This window comes from Siniperca chuatsi, linkage group LG3, assembly GCF_020085105.1.
Source record: "Siniperca chuatsi isolate FFG_IHB_CAS linkage group LG3, ASM2008510v1, whole genome shotgun sequence".
NCBI classification, from domain to species: Eukaryota; Metazoa; Chordata; class Actinopteri; order Centrarchiformes; family Sinipercidae; genus Siniperca; species Siniperca chuatsi.
Genome location: NC_058044.1, coordinates 17,118,596 through 17,133,337, shown reverse-complemented (window position 1 = coordinate 17,133,337; position 14,742 = coordinate 17,118,596). Strand labels below are relative to the sequence as shown.

At 40.6% G+C, this 14,742-nt stretch overlaps 1 protein-coding gene across 7 annotated transcripts in view; it reads right to left on the bottom strand.

Annotated features, from left to right (window-relative positions):
• si:dkey-92j12.5 (multiple PDZ domain protein) overlaps positions 1–14,742 on the bottom strand; it is a 39,482-nt gene that overhangs the window by 14,116 nt on the left and 10,624 nt on the right. For 4 of the 7 annotated variants that reach the window (XM_044189071.1, XM_044189065.1, XM_044189068.1 and 1 more), the window contains exons 16-25: positions 14,380–14,541; positions 13,702–13,911; positions 12,745–12,921; positions 11,035–11,149; positions 8,748–8,946; positions 6,717–6,758; positions 4,600–4,926; positions 2,625–2,825; positions 1,854–2,031; positions 209–319 (exon numbers count right to left, since the gene is read on the bottom strand). In XM_044189071.1, coding sequence (XP_044045006.1) covers positions 209–319; positions 1,854–2,031; positions 2,625–2,825; positions 4,600–4,926; positions 6,717–6,758; positions 8,748–8,946; positions 11,035–11,149; positions 12,745–12,921; positions 13,702–13,911; positions 14,380–14,541 — 1,722 coding nt within the window. The remainder of the gene's footprint in view (positions 1–208; positions 320–1,853; positions 2,032–2,624; positions 2,826–4,599; positions 4,927–6,716; positions 6,759–8,747; positions 8,947–11,034; positions 11,150–12,744; positions 12,922–13,701; positions 13,912–14,379; positions 14,542–14,742) is intronic. The other 3 variants (XM_044189069.1, XM_044189070.1, XM_044189067.1) reach the window with 2 other exon arrangements.

Here is a 14,742-nt window from a genome sequence, read left to right as displayed (position 1 = left end):
GAAACTTCTGATGGAATTCAATAGAATATACACGTCACCTTCTCCTTGCATTTGCTGAGTATCGAACATCAGTGTGAAAGAATCTGGAGCCTCAAGAGACTCAAGTGTTACACAATGTAATGTATGCATACCTCAATATACATTGCACAGTGCATTCTAAGCCAGAAGAAATGTGCTCTTTTTTTGGCTGTTTTCTGAGATGCAGTACCTGAGATCTGTGTTGTCCGGACTGGACCAGGAAGACCACAGAGTCTCCAGCCCTGCGGATGGCCTCCACCGCCTGCTCATGGCTGGCATCTCTTAGGTCCACACCGCACACCTTGGCCAAGTCAACACACACAGCAGATATTGGACAAAAACTATATATTTTTTCTTTTTTAACTGATATGTGTCATGACAGGGCTAATAGGAGTGTGCAATATAGATAAAATCCTCCACATTTTTGGAAACTAAATTGAGAAACTGTTTATAGATCAAATATAAAATAGAAAGTCGGTTTTTAGGTGAATCTAGTGAAATTACCTAAATAATCAAGGAATCGCAATGATGTGTCAATCCTGTAAATCCCATATTGTCTTAAAGCAGACCTGCTCATTCATTTGCAACGTAGTCTCCAATGACCCAATTCAACCTGAGATATTAAAGAGATAGCTACCTTGGTATACATGATATGGAAAAATCTGATGTCTAATGGTGGTCTAATAGTGCTCCTTAAAATGTGTCATGAGTTCTTTTGTCAGTGGGTTAGGATTAATTTAATCACATGTAATTTAAGCACATGTAATTTATGTGCGTAATTGCCAAGGAGGACCAGGGGAAACGTCCCCCCAATGTACATTTGACCCCCCCAAAAATTGTCATCGAGACACGTTCAAGTTCATACTTTTCTTTGTTTAATTGCACTCGGTCGGGTGGAGGCAGCATTCATTGTACTAAGCGTAGTGGCGTGCTACAAAAGAAAAGTTACTCTGCACGCGCGTGTGTGTGTGTGTGTGCATGTGCGTGCACACCTTCCGGTAAAAAGAGACAACGGAGGCAAAAGAGGCAGACAGAAAGAAGACTGATACAATGCGGGTTCGAGGTAAGCACCAAGACATTGTATTACTCAAACAACACTTGCATAACAATATTGTTGGCAGCAAGTTGCGCGTTGTATTGAAGTTCTACAGAGTTTGTCCGGGGCGAGAAAAAAAAGTTTGTAGAACTTGGCTAGCAGCCAACCTCCATATCGCTAGCTGTTGTCCTGAGGTCTTGGTACATTGACAAATTACAGTGTGCACTATTACTTTGTATGAAAAAATTTTGCAACTAAAACATCTTTAAAAAGTATTATGAGTGTGTTGCCTTCAGTGATGCACACTTGCATTTTAAAAGTTCAGTTTCTTTGTTATATTTAAAAAGTTTCTGTGTGTGTAGCATGGAGGGGGGTACAATTGCATTTCATTGTGCAATCCTGTATTGTATAATCACAATAAAGCTGAACTTTGAACCTTGGACCTACAGTAGATAATGGATTGGAGTGAATAATGGTTTCTGGTTATTTAAGCAACAGGATTGTTCATCATTATATCAAATTACCATCAAATCATCATCTTTCAATACAACAGAGACCAAAAACAATACCAGATTACAGGATACCACAACACACACACACACACACACACACACACACAGTATACAGTGTATGAACACATGCTCATGCAGCAAACACACACAATCCCATTTTCCCCACTTTTCAGTCTCTCTGGCACTCACAGGCTCTCATGCAGTAGCATATATACAGGTACAATAAGTGTTTCTCCTCCTCTATCTCTGCAATACACACACAGCAAAGAACAAACACACACGCATACCTCTAGTATCCTGTCTCCAGTCCGGAGGGTGCCATTATGTGCTGCCGGGCTGTCGGGACTGATGTGCTTGATGAAGACTCCCCTCATCATCTCTCCACTGCTCATTCTCCGGCCCATGCCTCTGCCTCCCATTATGCTGATACCCAGGGACTGGCCCAGTGCTCGAGTCAGCCGCACACTGGAACACAAAGCAGGATATAAGGAACATCCACACATATTGTAGAGCTGAAAATCCTTCTTACGGTACAGGTACAGTGATGATGAATGTCTGTCTTCTGTATGCCTGATGAGGACCTACTTGGTTTGAAATATTACTATAAAAATGCATAAGAAGGAGAATTAATCCAATGGGTGTGCTTTTTATTTTCTTTCGTTCTTCTATCCGCTGCTTAGGGCTGTGGATAGAGTTTCAGAGATTAAAGTCAGAACAATAGAATATTATACCTGCCAGGGAGAGACACACAAAAGCTGGTCTTTGCATGCAGTGCAGCTTATGTGATATATCCAAGTGGGATGCAGTCATAAATGCGATAAATACAGGTTGTGAAAGTAGTCGCTTTGTCTGGGCCTAAGAAATATGAGCGTGTTGAGTCTGCGCTGTGCTGCTCTACCCCTCCTGTGAACATAACCTGAGCACACTAGGACTTTGCTAAGCCTTCTCTGGCAGTGAGAGGATAAAGGACATTGTGGGCAGAGTTTTGAAAAAAGGGAAAATATAGAAAATCTGAATAAAATCTGATGACCAAAAAAAAAAGACACTGATTCACCAACCTTCTGGGTTGATCCCAAGACACTGAGGTATGAGAAATAAGCTCCTCTTCTTCCTCCTCTTTACCGTCTACCTTTATCTCCACCTCCAGTGTTGGTACTTTCCCATCTGCACTACTCCTGTCCTTTTTCTCCTCCACAATCTCTCCATCTTCTTTTCCTTCCTCCTTCTTCTTGTGAGATAGAGATTTTGGGATCTGCCAACTGATGGTCAGAAAACATGCAAACAGAAATAATATCGAATTAATGTGTGATGCTGAATGGAAAACCTGATGATTACGTACACCATTGTCTATGCTCAAAATGTTAACATTTTCCTCAACAGTTAACTCTCTGGACATAAAATTGTTTTAATCAGAACAAATATGCATTCAGTTAATAATACTATACTTTAACTGATCAAATAGTATTTTGTGTAGAGCTGCAACAATTAATAAGTCAATTTACAGAAAATGAATTGACAATAATTCTGTTATTAATTGTTTAACTCAATTAACAAGCAAACATGCCATGTTTTATGTCACTGTAAATTGAAAGTTTTGTGGGTTTTAGACTAAAAAAACAAGATATTTGAAGACATCATTTTGAGCTCTGATAAGCATTTTCCACATTTTTTGACATTTTATAGTCTAACAATACAAAAAATACATATCTATAGATGAATCCTTAGTCATAATAATCATTAGTTGCAGCCTTCACGCTGTGAAATAAATAGCATTCGACTAGATCACACTAACAGAATTGCTGTGGGTAACAAGGTAACTTGGTTATTTTTTCAAGTCCTGACACACTGTGACACATGGCCAATAGTGACTTATATTGGCGGGCCTTGAGAAGATACACTGCTTTAGGTGCAAATAGCCCTGAAAATACACATTTTCTGCCAGCGAGGTCACAGTAAGGTAGTGTCTTTATGTGTGTGTATATGTGAGTGTTAATACATATATGCGGTATCTCTGTATATATACACTGTATATGTGTGTGCATGTGTTTGTGTGTGTGTGTGTGTGTGTGTGTGTGGGTGGGTGGAAGAAAGAGGTAGAGAAGGAGAGAATTTTTCATGAATATATTTAACGGTGGAGGGCTGTAATAAGCCCATGGAGGTGAGTGATAGTGGTGCTATCTGCGCAGCAGGAGCCTATAGCCAGTTAAGTTACAGAAGAGGGCAGAACAAATGGTTCCACCAGGGCTGAAGAACAGTGACCAGGAGAGGGGGATAGGACCAAGGCAGGGAGGAGGGGGAAAATGAGGTAAAGGGAAAAGAGCAAGATGACCGAGGGAGAGAGAGATGAGAGCCGGATGTAGACAAAGAGTCAAGAGAGAAGTCTAGCAGAGAAAGAGACAAAGACAATGTATTGAAAGATAAGAGTGAAGAAAAGGCTGCAGAGAGAAATGGGGGTGTGTGAGGGAGGAGAAAGGCAGAGGCACGAAGATGGAGCGAAAGCAGGGACAGACAGAAGCGAAACAATTCATTTTCGCTGACAGTCAGCACTGAGATCCATAAGCGAACAGCTAAATATAACTCAGAGATTCAACATTCAGAGAAGCTTTTGCCTTTACCACAGAGAAGAATGGAGAAGAGAAAGTATGGAGTGGAAGAGACTCAGAGTGAGCTGGTTGCATACTGAAACACATTGTTTCCTCATGGATATGGTTAATTAAACTGTCAGATAATAACTCAGATCATTAGTATGACTTCAGCTACTAGGTAACTGAAATGTGTGATTTGTTACAGTAATAAAACCCCGACTGCTATAAATATCAAAAGCCAAAGGTTAACACGTTGAAGAACTCACATCAGGCACAATGTATAGCTATTTCATAGTCTGAATTCTCTGCAGAAAACATATCAACATGTAATAAAGCTGGAGCCTTTAAGTCTAATAAACCCTGTTACAGGTTTATCTTGGACTCTGTGGCCAGAGTAGGGATTAGGTGACCATAAATAATAGGCTGAGACCTCTGGATCTTACATTACCTTGAGTCTGGGGTCGGGGTGATGGTAGCGAGCATGGCTGGGCCTCTGAATGGAGATTTGAATGAAGCAGACGTTCGGACTGCTGCTGGATCTGGAGCTGCAGCTTTAAATTTGACTGAGGCAGAGAGTTTGAGGGTGGATGAAGCTGGAGTTGGAGCTATGGCTCTGACTGGACCGGGGGATCTTGATGGGACCGAGGCAGGTTCTGGAGAAGGGGTTGGTGGGGTGGATGATGAAGACGCGCTGTCTGCCTCAGTGGATGCCAGAGGGGGTAAACACAGATGAGTACGGTACTCATCCACCTGATGGGCTGGGACGTAGGTTATGCTAAGGGTCGGGGAATGTGGTAAAACAAATGTGGGGGTGGGGTGAAAATGTTTTAAATATTAATATGACTGAAGTTTTCCCATCATTCTGTTTTCACAGCTGCACATTTATTTAACTTTCAACACCTAACAAGGACTAATGCGATGACAAGGAACGAGACAAATGGCATGGCACTTAGCAAATGGTTTCTATACAGGATAGGTGGATCATTACCTCTGCCAGTGAAGGAGAGAATAAAGGAATGTTATGGTTTAAAAGTCTGACATTTTGGGAAAAAACCCTTTTATTTGCTTTTGAATTGAGAGCAAGATAAGAAGTTTGATACCACTCTCATGTCTGTACTGTAACTATGAAGCTGCCGGTTAGCATATCTTAGCATAAAGACTGGACACAGCTAGCCTGCTCTGTCCAGTTACAAAAATCTGCCTACTAGCATCTCTAAAGCTCACGCAAGTTGTGGTACATCATTAGACAGTTTTTAACCATCAACAATTATGCACCACCAAATATGAGAGGGGAAAGCTGGACACCTAAAGCAATGCTTAGCAATGCTAAATAACTATTATCTCACCTTAAAAACAACCACCTGCTGTCTTACATGTCAAATGTTTTTAAGTGCTCTGAACTTATAGATGTGCCCCACTCCATCAACACTGCTTGTACTGCAGCTGATATAAGAATAAAAAAATGTGACTAAATGTATATTTTAATGTCACTAAAAGATGCATCTCTGATTCAAGACAGCTGTAAGCCTTTCTGAAACACAACATTTCTGATAAAAAGTTATTTTGCGTAAGCCTGGATCTATCTAAGCTATGTCATTTAACTTAAGTGTCAAGGACATCATTAAAGCACCCCCCACTTCCATTCTTTTGTTACGCTTCCAGTAGACATGCTGTTTGAATCAGCTGAAAGAGCCAATTTCTCTGTTCTCATGGTGGCAGATTGAATATGGAGGTCTTCTACGCTAAGCTGTTGTGACTGAGAAGTGTGGACAGCCTGTCTTGTCTCAACAGAGGCAGTTTTGATAGTGACAAGCCCTCACCCTTCTATGTCTGTCTTATTCTGAGATTGCCAAAGCGACTCAACTGCCTCCACTCTGTGTTAGTTTGTCTGCAGTGCTGTCAGGAGGAGGCAGTGTGAGCATGTGTGTGTGGGAGAGTGTTTTTTTGTGTGTGTGCATGTGATAGAGAAAGACAGAATACATGTGTGTGTTCATCTTTGTGTGTATTGTGTGTGCATCTATGAGAGGCTCTTTAAAATGCCTTTTTATTCAGAAGCGCACTGTTCAAGGTGAATTGAGTGATGAATTATTCAGATATTTCCCATCGCAGGAAAAAGGTGTTTTTGGAGGTTAGACCATTGAAAGGCTGTGTATGTGTGTATGTTAGTGTGTGTGTGTGTGTGTGCCTGTAAAAGAGAGAAAGGGATAAAGAGACAGAGGGGTTGAGAGAGAGAGAGGGTGGGTGTTTTGCAGAGCAACAGGGTGGTGGAGGTGGGGCACATCTCCAATCAGCCAAACAAGCATTGTCAATGTGGAGCCATAAATGCTGATGTTAGAACAAGTAATAATTTACCCAGTTTCCCCTCAGGCAATCTTTGAAATTTCATCATCTAATCTAATTTAACATGACTGCAGTGCCTCAGTCAACTACGACTGCAGTGTCAAAAACAAGGTGGTAATGGAGATCCAAAGTGAGACAAGATCATTTATACGTGATGATGCAGTGAAACTCATGTTTGTGACTGCGGAGAGCACATATCTATATTTATGATATACATATACTCACTCATTCGAGACACACAGACTGTCAAGATCTGCATGGGTAGATCTAGAAAACGTGAGCAGTATTCAATTACTTTATTCCTTCAGTGGTTGATTGTTCTCTGTATTCCCAAAGGACCTTTCTACATTCTCTCTAAACTAAGAACTCTGGCTTTGTCGTTTTTCAAGAAAAGACGTGTTTAAACTATGAAATGAGGGAAAGTGTATATGAATGTAATATAAATAAATGTGCTAAATAACTGACTGGAATCTGTTTTCTGCCCACACATCCTAATTTAATGCTGGGCCCAATGCAGGGCCTTTTTTGTGTCTTAAGTTGTGGCCACTTCAGCCTATTTGCAGGTCCCAAAGTGAGGATACCATGTTATGTGTAACATTTTAGCCACATGCTATCAGCTACATTATAACCTGCACAATTGGTTGCACATTGTTTGCGAGGTAGTAACAGCCGTTAAAAGGCACAGCACTGTGTGGTGACAGGTTGCATTTGATTGATGTGTAGTTGTGTAAACTTTCAACAAAGGGAGCTCAAAATTGATTATATACAGAGATAAAGATGATGATATTATTCAAACATATGTATTTCATTTTTTTTAAATATATGTCACAAATTTCAATATACCAATATTTAGCGGCACAGTTAGAGATGCATTGGATTAGGAGAATCACTAACATTGGGTGTGTAGGGGGTTGGGAATCATCATGACAAATCAAATCTGTTCTTCTAATTGCTTTTGAAAGCAGTTCACTTCCTATGATAGCTTATTGATAGTTTCCTAACACTGAGTCAAGACTGGCTTTTCCAGCATACTGATTTTGCAAGGCACAAATAAATATGGGACCCTAAATATGAAACAATGATATTTATATAGAATAGGGCAGATTATGTTAAGATGAATTCACAATTCTAGAGATACTGAAGCCCCAGCCATTATGTTTTCTGTGTGTAATGATGTAGAGTTGTATACTGAAGAACACCACAATAAAATATGTCCCATATAAGAAAACTCAATTTTGTGAGTTTCCTGTATGTCATACAGGTGTTAACTTAATGTGCCTGATCTAAGGACTGGTGGGCATGTACAGACTGTGCTTCAATGAAATCTCTCCAACCCTCTACCAGTTTTATCACACCTATTAGGGTTGGAGCGTTACCCCTTTATCATTTGTCATGGTGATCTCATGTAAATCCAACATAGCTCTGCCCACCTTCAGCCAGAGCAGATGTCAAATTAGCCAGAATAAGTGAAAACACCTGTCTGGGTGTGCTGTGGGGTCTTCAAGCCATTGGCCTTTTTCACAGAAGACATTTTGACATATCACAGTAGGAAAAGCACAGGTGTAAATAATAATGTTAATGATAGCTGAATTCCATTCAGCTGCTTTATTTTCAGGATCCTGATATTGTTCATGCTGGCTCACTGTGACACTGTCACTGGAACATTAAAATGAAGCCATTGTTAATGTTATTAGTAACACCTGTGCTTTTACTACCATGACAAGTCAAAATGTCTGCTGTGAAAAAGGCCTAGTAACATCACTGCATACAGTAGAAACTGCCCATAATAATTCTGTTAACATTAAGTTTTTGCTTTTAATTTTTTGCTAAACAAAAAACACTAAATAACACAAAAAAATCTCTCCTGCTACTGTCAAAATTAGCAAAACATTTACTGCTGTGACTGTAGTTGATGATGTCATGTGGGGTGTCAGAGCCAGTGGTCTTTCTCTGCAACGATTAAGAAATGTGAAGATTCAAGCAGCACTTGAGCCATTGTAAAGAGGATGACACACACAGTGTTGCACATCCAGCCACCAACTGCTTTTTGATACAGACTGAGAATTATGGAGAACAGGTGATCCAGTGGAAGCTCAGTGATGCTGAGTGAGAAAACTTTAAAATGCTCGTAAGAGCTTTCATAGAGTTGTGTGAGATACACCATGATGTAACAGTAAGGATCACCTGTTCTTATTTCAGCCCAGAAAATAACACTCTATATATTGTAAAGCTCCTGAACAGTGACTGACTCCTCACCTCATCTCGGGCCCTATGACAGAGTGTCTGCGGAGCATGGCCCTGGCCCTGGCGTTGGTCAGGTTGGAGGTAGGTTCTCCGTTGATGGCCAAGATGGCGTCCCCAACCCCCAGCCTGCCATCCTGGCTAACAGAGCCCCCCTGGACCACACTGCACACCAGCATGCCTGAGCCGTCCTTGATAGCACTCACCGACATCCCTGCCAACATGCACACACACACACACACGCACACACACACGCACACACACACACACACACACACACACACACACTTGAGCACAGGTGAGTGGAGGGTTGGCTAAGGCTGCTTTGAATGCATGCCAAACAGACAGTCGCCCAAACAAACACCTGACAGTGGCATAATCAGCATAATCAAGACAGACACTAGGCAGATTAGCACACAAACATGGCTACACATGCTTGACATTTACACAGCACCATCCTTCACAGTCACATTCGCATAAGGTGCACAAACACAATCACTCACACTCACACCCACATAGGCTACAGGCACAGGTGACTAGAGGGGTAACACATGCCAGTCACACAAACACCTGACCTTGGCTTTATCAAAGTGGACACTAGGCGGATTACACAAACACTTAATGCAAACAGGCAGAAGCAGGTAAATCAGGCATCACACACACATATGTGCACACTTCATACACACATATACACACACTGCAGACAGGGAAGGCCACAGCGAATTAGGAAGTCTAGTCTATGGCACTTACATATTACATTGCTATCTTATAGAGGACTATGCACATCCACAACACTATGGTCGTACATAATTTGAAGTTGGTCAAAGAAATGACTTTGTGCTTATTTTTGATCAAATAAATAGTTTATTGTTTTTTGGTATTACATTCAAATTACAATACAATCATAGTGCCTGGAATACAATCGACTGGAGACCCAGCTACTGACACTGACAAAACAAACAGAAGACACACATTTCAAAGACATGAGAGGAAGTCTGAAGTAACACGTGTTGAAATACACAGCATCAAAATACAAGTTACAACTAAATAATAATTTATGGTAAATTCCCACATGAAAATTTCCATATTTGTATTGATTCCTATTTGTTTTGACCTCAACAAAACTTCTTTAGGGTACCACAAACTTACAGTAAGTGCAATAGGTTCACACCATTCAAGAATAAGCAAAGACCTCTAAAGGCTGTTTATATTCATGTTTTTAGACGAGCAAGGCAAGAAAAAAGACCCCATTTTAGTCCATCAAACCTTTTCCTTTAACACCCTGCTCTAAAAGCCATGCAGTCCATGTAGTACAAACCAACCATACACTGTACATACTGTACATGTTAGCATGTCTCATCTCCTAAATTGGGCATAAAGTCATAGTTACACAATGACTAGGATTGTACATGGCACCTAATAATAGGAAGAGTGTAAAGTAGTACAAGAAAATATTGTACTACAATACTATTGCTCATAAAAAAATCCCCAGTATTGAGGACTTACAAATACAGACCATAACTCTGCCCAAGCTAAAGCTTTTGCTTCAAATTCAAATATATTTCAATTAACCAGAAACACAGAAAATCTGTAAACCCTCCAGAAAACCATGCTACATTAAATATCTCAGCAAGAAGACCTACAATATTTTAAACAGATGAAAACCAAAGAATGCAGTGACACACAGACTGTAGGTTATGACCTTGATTTTCTCTACCTAAAAACATTTACATAATTTTAAACTTTCACACACACACACACACACACACACACACACACACACAGGTTGTGTGGTGCCTTATTAAAACACGTTACCAGCATACAAATTAGTTTGTTCCTTTATGCTTTGCATAGTGCCCTTAGATGAAAGTTCAGGAGCGCCTTACACCCTGTTGTTTTCTCCCTGTCATGTTTGAATAGCCAAACATTGGATTTGCTCTTGGAGCAGTAAAGACAATGTACTCTCAACCCTGGAGTATAAAAACAAATATATTTAGCTTAACATTCAAGTAAAAATATAATAATTGGTTTTAATATTACTTCTTAATATTTTTTCACCTTACTTTGACCCCCATACTAGCCTCTCGGACAAACACACACACACACACACACACACACACACACACACACACACACACACACACACACAGTAATCATCTCCTCCTTTAGGTATGAGGAGCTTCACTTCACCACTTCTCTTCAGGGCAGTCGTCATCACCACCGCCTATTAGCGTCATTATCGCTATGCCAGCGACGTACAAACACCAAGACACCATCACCATGAGAAAGACGGAGAACATACCAAGGCTACGGTTGCCCCGGACAACAGTGATTGTCCTCTCAAAGCTGGTGCGGGGGGGCAGAGGTGGCGCTTGCTGCCTATCGTCGTCTTCCATGATGCTGAAACGATGACGCAGCTGGTTTTCCCAAGAGAGAGACAGCAGAGGGCATGAATGAGTAAGAGCATAAAGGTGGGGCAACAAATACATAAAACAAGAGTAAAAGTCTACAGTTAGCATGCTAACATGTGCTAATTAGCAGGAAATACAAAGTACATGAGGGTGTAGTGCTAGAGGAAAAGTCAGAGGATCACCGCAGTCATTAGAATTCATCCTCTGATATCTAAACTGATATCATCACAACCAATCAGATTTCTGGTGTGAGACAAAAATGATTTCAAACAACTATTAACTCTCCAAGGTGAAGGCCTTTGGAGTAATTCTGAGATGTAAAACATGCAGAGAGGTAGACTTCTTTGGTCCCTCCGGGCACTTCCCAAAGAAAAAGGGCAACGATCGTCTTTAAACCTTCATTGAAAGTACAAGAAACACTGAAGTTCTGAAACTACCTTTGCAACAGGCCTGTCTTTGATGAGAACACACTGACACTTGCTACTCTGAGTCTCTTTGTGAGTGTGTATGTGTGGGAGACATTGAGGCAGTACTGTATGTCCTTGTGCTACACCAGGTGCCAATGTCATGTAAGCAGTACAGACTTTTCATTGACAGGCAATTGTTGGTAGTTAAGCAAAAGCAAGTACAAAGGGCTGCCTCAATAGGATTGAGTTGAGGCCACATTAGAGGAACAAGTCTTTGACACTGAGCACTTTCTCTATATCTGACCCAGTGATACCGATACAGCCAGCTCTAAGCTCCCCACTATAGAGCGAGAAGAGAGAGAGCAGACACTGTCATAGTAATCTCCTTTAGAGCAGCTAAAATGGCTACCCACAGAATCTCAGGTTTGCATGGTAATGAGCAATGCTTCCTGTGTGATGGACTGCAAGATTCAAGCTGCTGCAGTGTTACTGTAACTGTCACTGCACTGTCCTGCTGAGTCTAAAGCATCAAGCATGAATCATTTACAAGAATCCTTAGATGATAATCATAAACATAAATGGACTGTACTTGAATAGCGCCTTTCTAGTCTTCTGACCACTCAAAGAGCTTCACACACTACATATAGCATTCACCCCATTCATACACTGATGGCAACTCCTCATCAGTACAAAGAAACTAATTAATCATTCACACACACACACACACACACACACCGAAGGTACAGCCCTCGGGAGCAATTTGGGGCTCAGTGTCTTGCCCAAGGACACTTCGACATGTGGACTGAGGGAAGCCGTCTCAGCCGACTTTCTGATTGGTGGACGACCCGCTCTAGCTAATAAATTAGCTAATGTTTATGAACAAAATATTACATTTTACACTTGTGAATTTCAACAAGGATTGTGACAATTCTATTTATTTCAGATCTGTTTTCTGCACCCAGTATACACAGAAAAACTGGTGCTATAAAGAAATGGACAAACTCTGAACTATAGTCAAGCCAAATGTTAAGAGACAAACAAACGGCCATTTACTCTCCTGTGGACCAAAGTTCTACTGTTTTTCTAACTACAAAAGCTAAAAAGTGAGCAAAAAGTATGTACAAAGAATAATCCAGCAATATAAATTAATCTTTTTTTTTTTTACTGATGTTCGTTTTGTGTTGCATGACATACCGTTGTAGTATAACGCGGATGGATGATGCTGTTGTCCTCAGAGTTACAAGTGTTGGTGTTGGTATTAGCCTCCCCTGCCTCACCTAGCAGGCTGACCTGAGTGTGGCTGTCAGTGTCATCGCAGGAAGCCCGCACACTCCTCTCTGAGATCGGCGTTAAGCTGCCACACAGTTCCAGCTGAGAATAAAAAATTCCAAAATTGAAATTAAGGGAAAAAAAACTGGATATGTGCTTAACAGTGAGTAAATTCACATGGAAGCAAACAGGCTAAAGAAGGTGACTGTAAATTAGACACCCTCTTCTCCTCTCCCCTTCTCTCTCCATCTGTAGTGTGGTCGAGCATTGTGCATTAAAAATTCAGACGGCCTGTAACTGGATTCTCTGTTCCTTGTTACTAAGCCACAGTCCACAACAAAAAGAAATACTGTACTCATTTAACATGTAACATACATTTAAGTAATTGTCTTGCATATCTGTGGAAATAAATTTTATTTTTTACGAGTTCATTAATATAAAATATAATTTCGGTAAAGAATTTTATGAAATCCTGAAAAAAAATAATCCACTTTTGAATTTATGGGTATATGTCTACTGCCATACCATTTATACCATAGTATTCATAGTATTCCCTCTGATGATTCTGGGTGTATCAGGCCATTGTGGACAGGAATTCCTTGAAGCACTAGTGCATTTTTATGGTTTTTTGCATTATTGTGATGAAGCAATTACACATTAACAATTTATCATTTGATTTTCAAGAAAATTTACTTCATCATGATTTATATTGATATTGCAACATCAAATAAAATATATCAGGATGAGGATGTTATCCACATCGTCCACTTGTGCACAGTTGTGCAGATTATAACCTTTTTGGGTGAAGATTTCATGTCACAAAAATGTATTTACTACTTTTTATATTAAATTAAGTACTTAAATTTACATCTCTTTACATACCGGCAATGGTTTGGCAACTCCAATGTGGACAGGGCCATAGCCGGTAGATTTCAGGACATGTACAGCATAATCCAGGCTTGAGCCTTCCAAGTTAGTTTCATTAACAAACATGAGTCGGTCACCAGGTAGCAGCCGACCATCTCGATCTGCTACACCTCCATGCACCAAGGACCGGATTACCAGAACTGTTTTAGTGGCGTCTTCTGGATCCTAGAGTTCGACATAAGGGTGGAGAGGATGGTTTATTCAAGATATACATGGAAAATTTGAGATAAGTGCAAGATAATACAGATAATACATTGTGAATTAAAATGAAAGATTAATGCAGGTAAACAACAGAATAAAATGACCAGTCTATACCACAAGCTTGTTATTAACTCAAGAAAAGCAAATGGATTGGGTGGTCTCACAGAGGGGCAAGCAGCTGTAGTAAAGCTACTATTTCTTTACACTGACTTTTGCTAAAGATTGGACGTGTTTTTAATCTAAAATTTAAAACAACAACACTTTCCAGTCTCAACAGTTTAGCACACAAATATACAGAATACAAGAAGTCCACATGCTTAGTGTAGTGTAATACTTAGTGTTCACCCTATCCAACTCGACACTGATATTCTTAGACTGCAGCCTATCCCAGTCTGTTCTATTTGTAGAAAGGCTCGGGGGCATGTCTCTGACCTGGTAGTCCAGGATACTGAAGCCCAGTCCCGACTCGCCTTTCTCCAGCTCCACCACCTGAGCATCTCTCTCCCACATGGCCAAAGGAGGTGACATGGGGGGCACGCCACGCTTGGTGATGTCCTCAGCTGTAGGGCAGGGAATGACACAGCCCTGGTCCAACTGGGACAAGCAGAGAGGAGACAGAGGACACAGAAGATGACACTGATTTTCAAGAAAAAGAGCATGTCAGTGGCATTTTTGAGTGTCATTTCAAATGCAGAGGATGTGTAACAATTCTAATGTGGTTTTATCTCGTTTTAAGGGAACAGACTGAACCACTAATGCTTAATCCCTCCATTCATCCTTTCATCAATGTGTGCT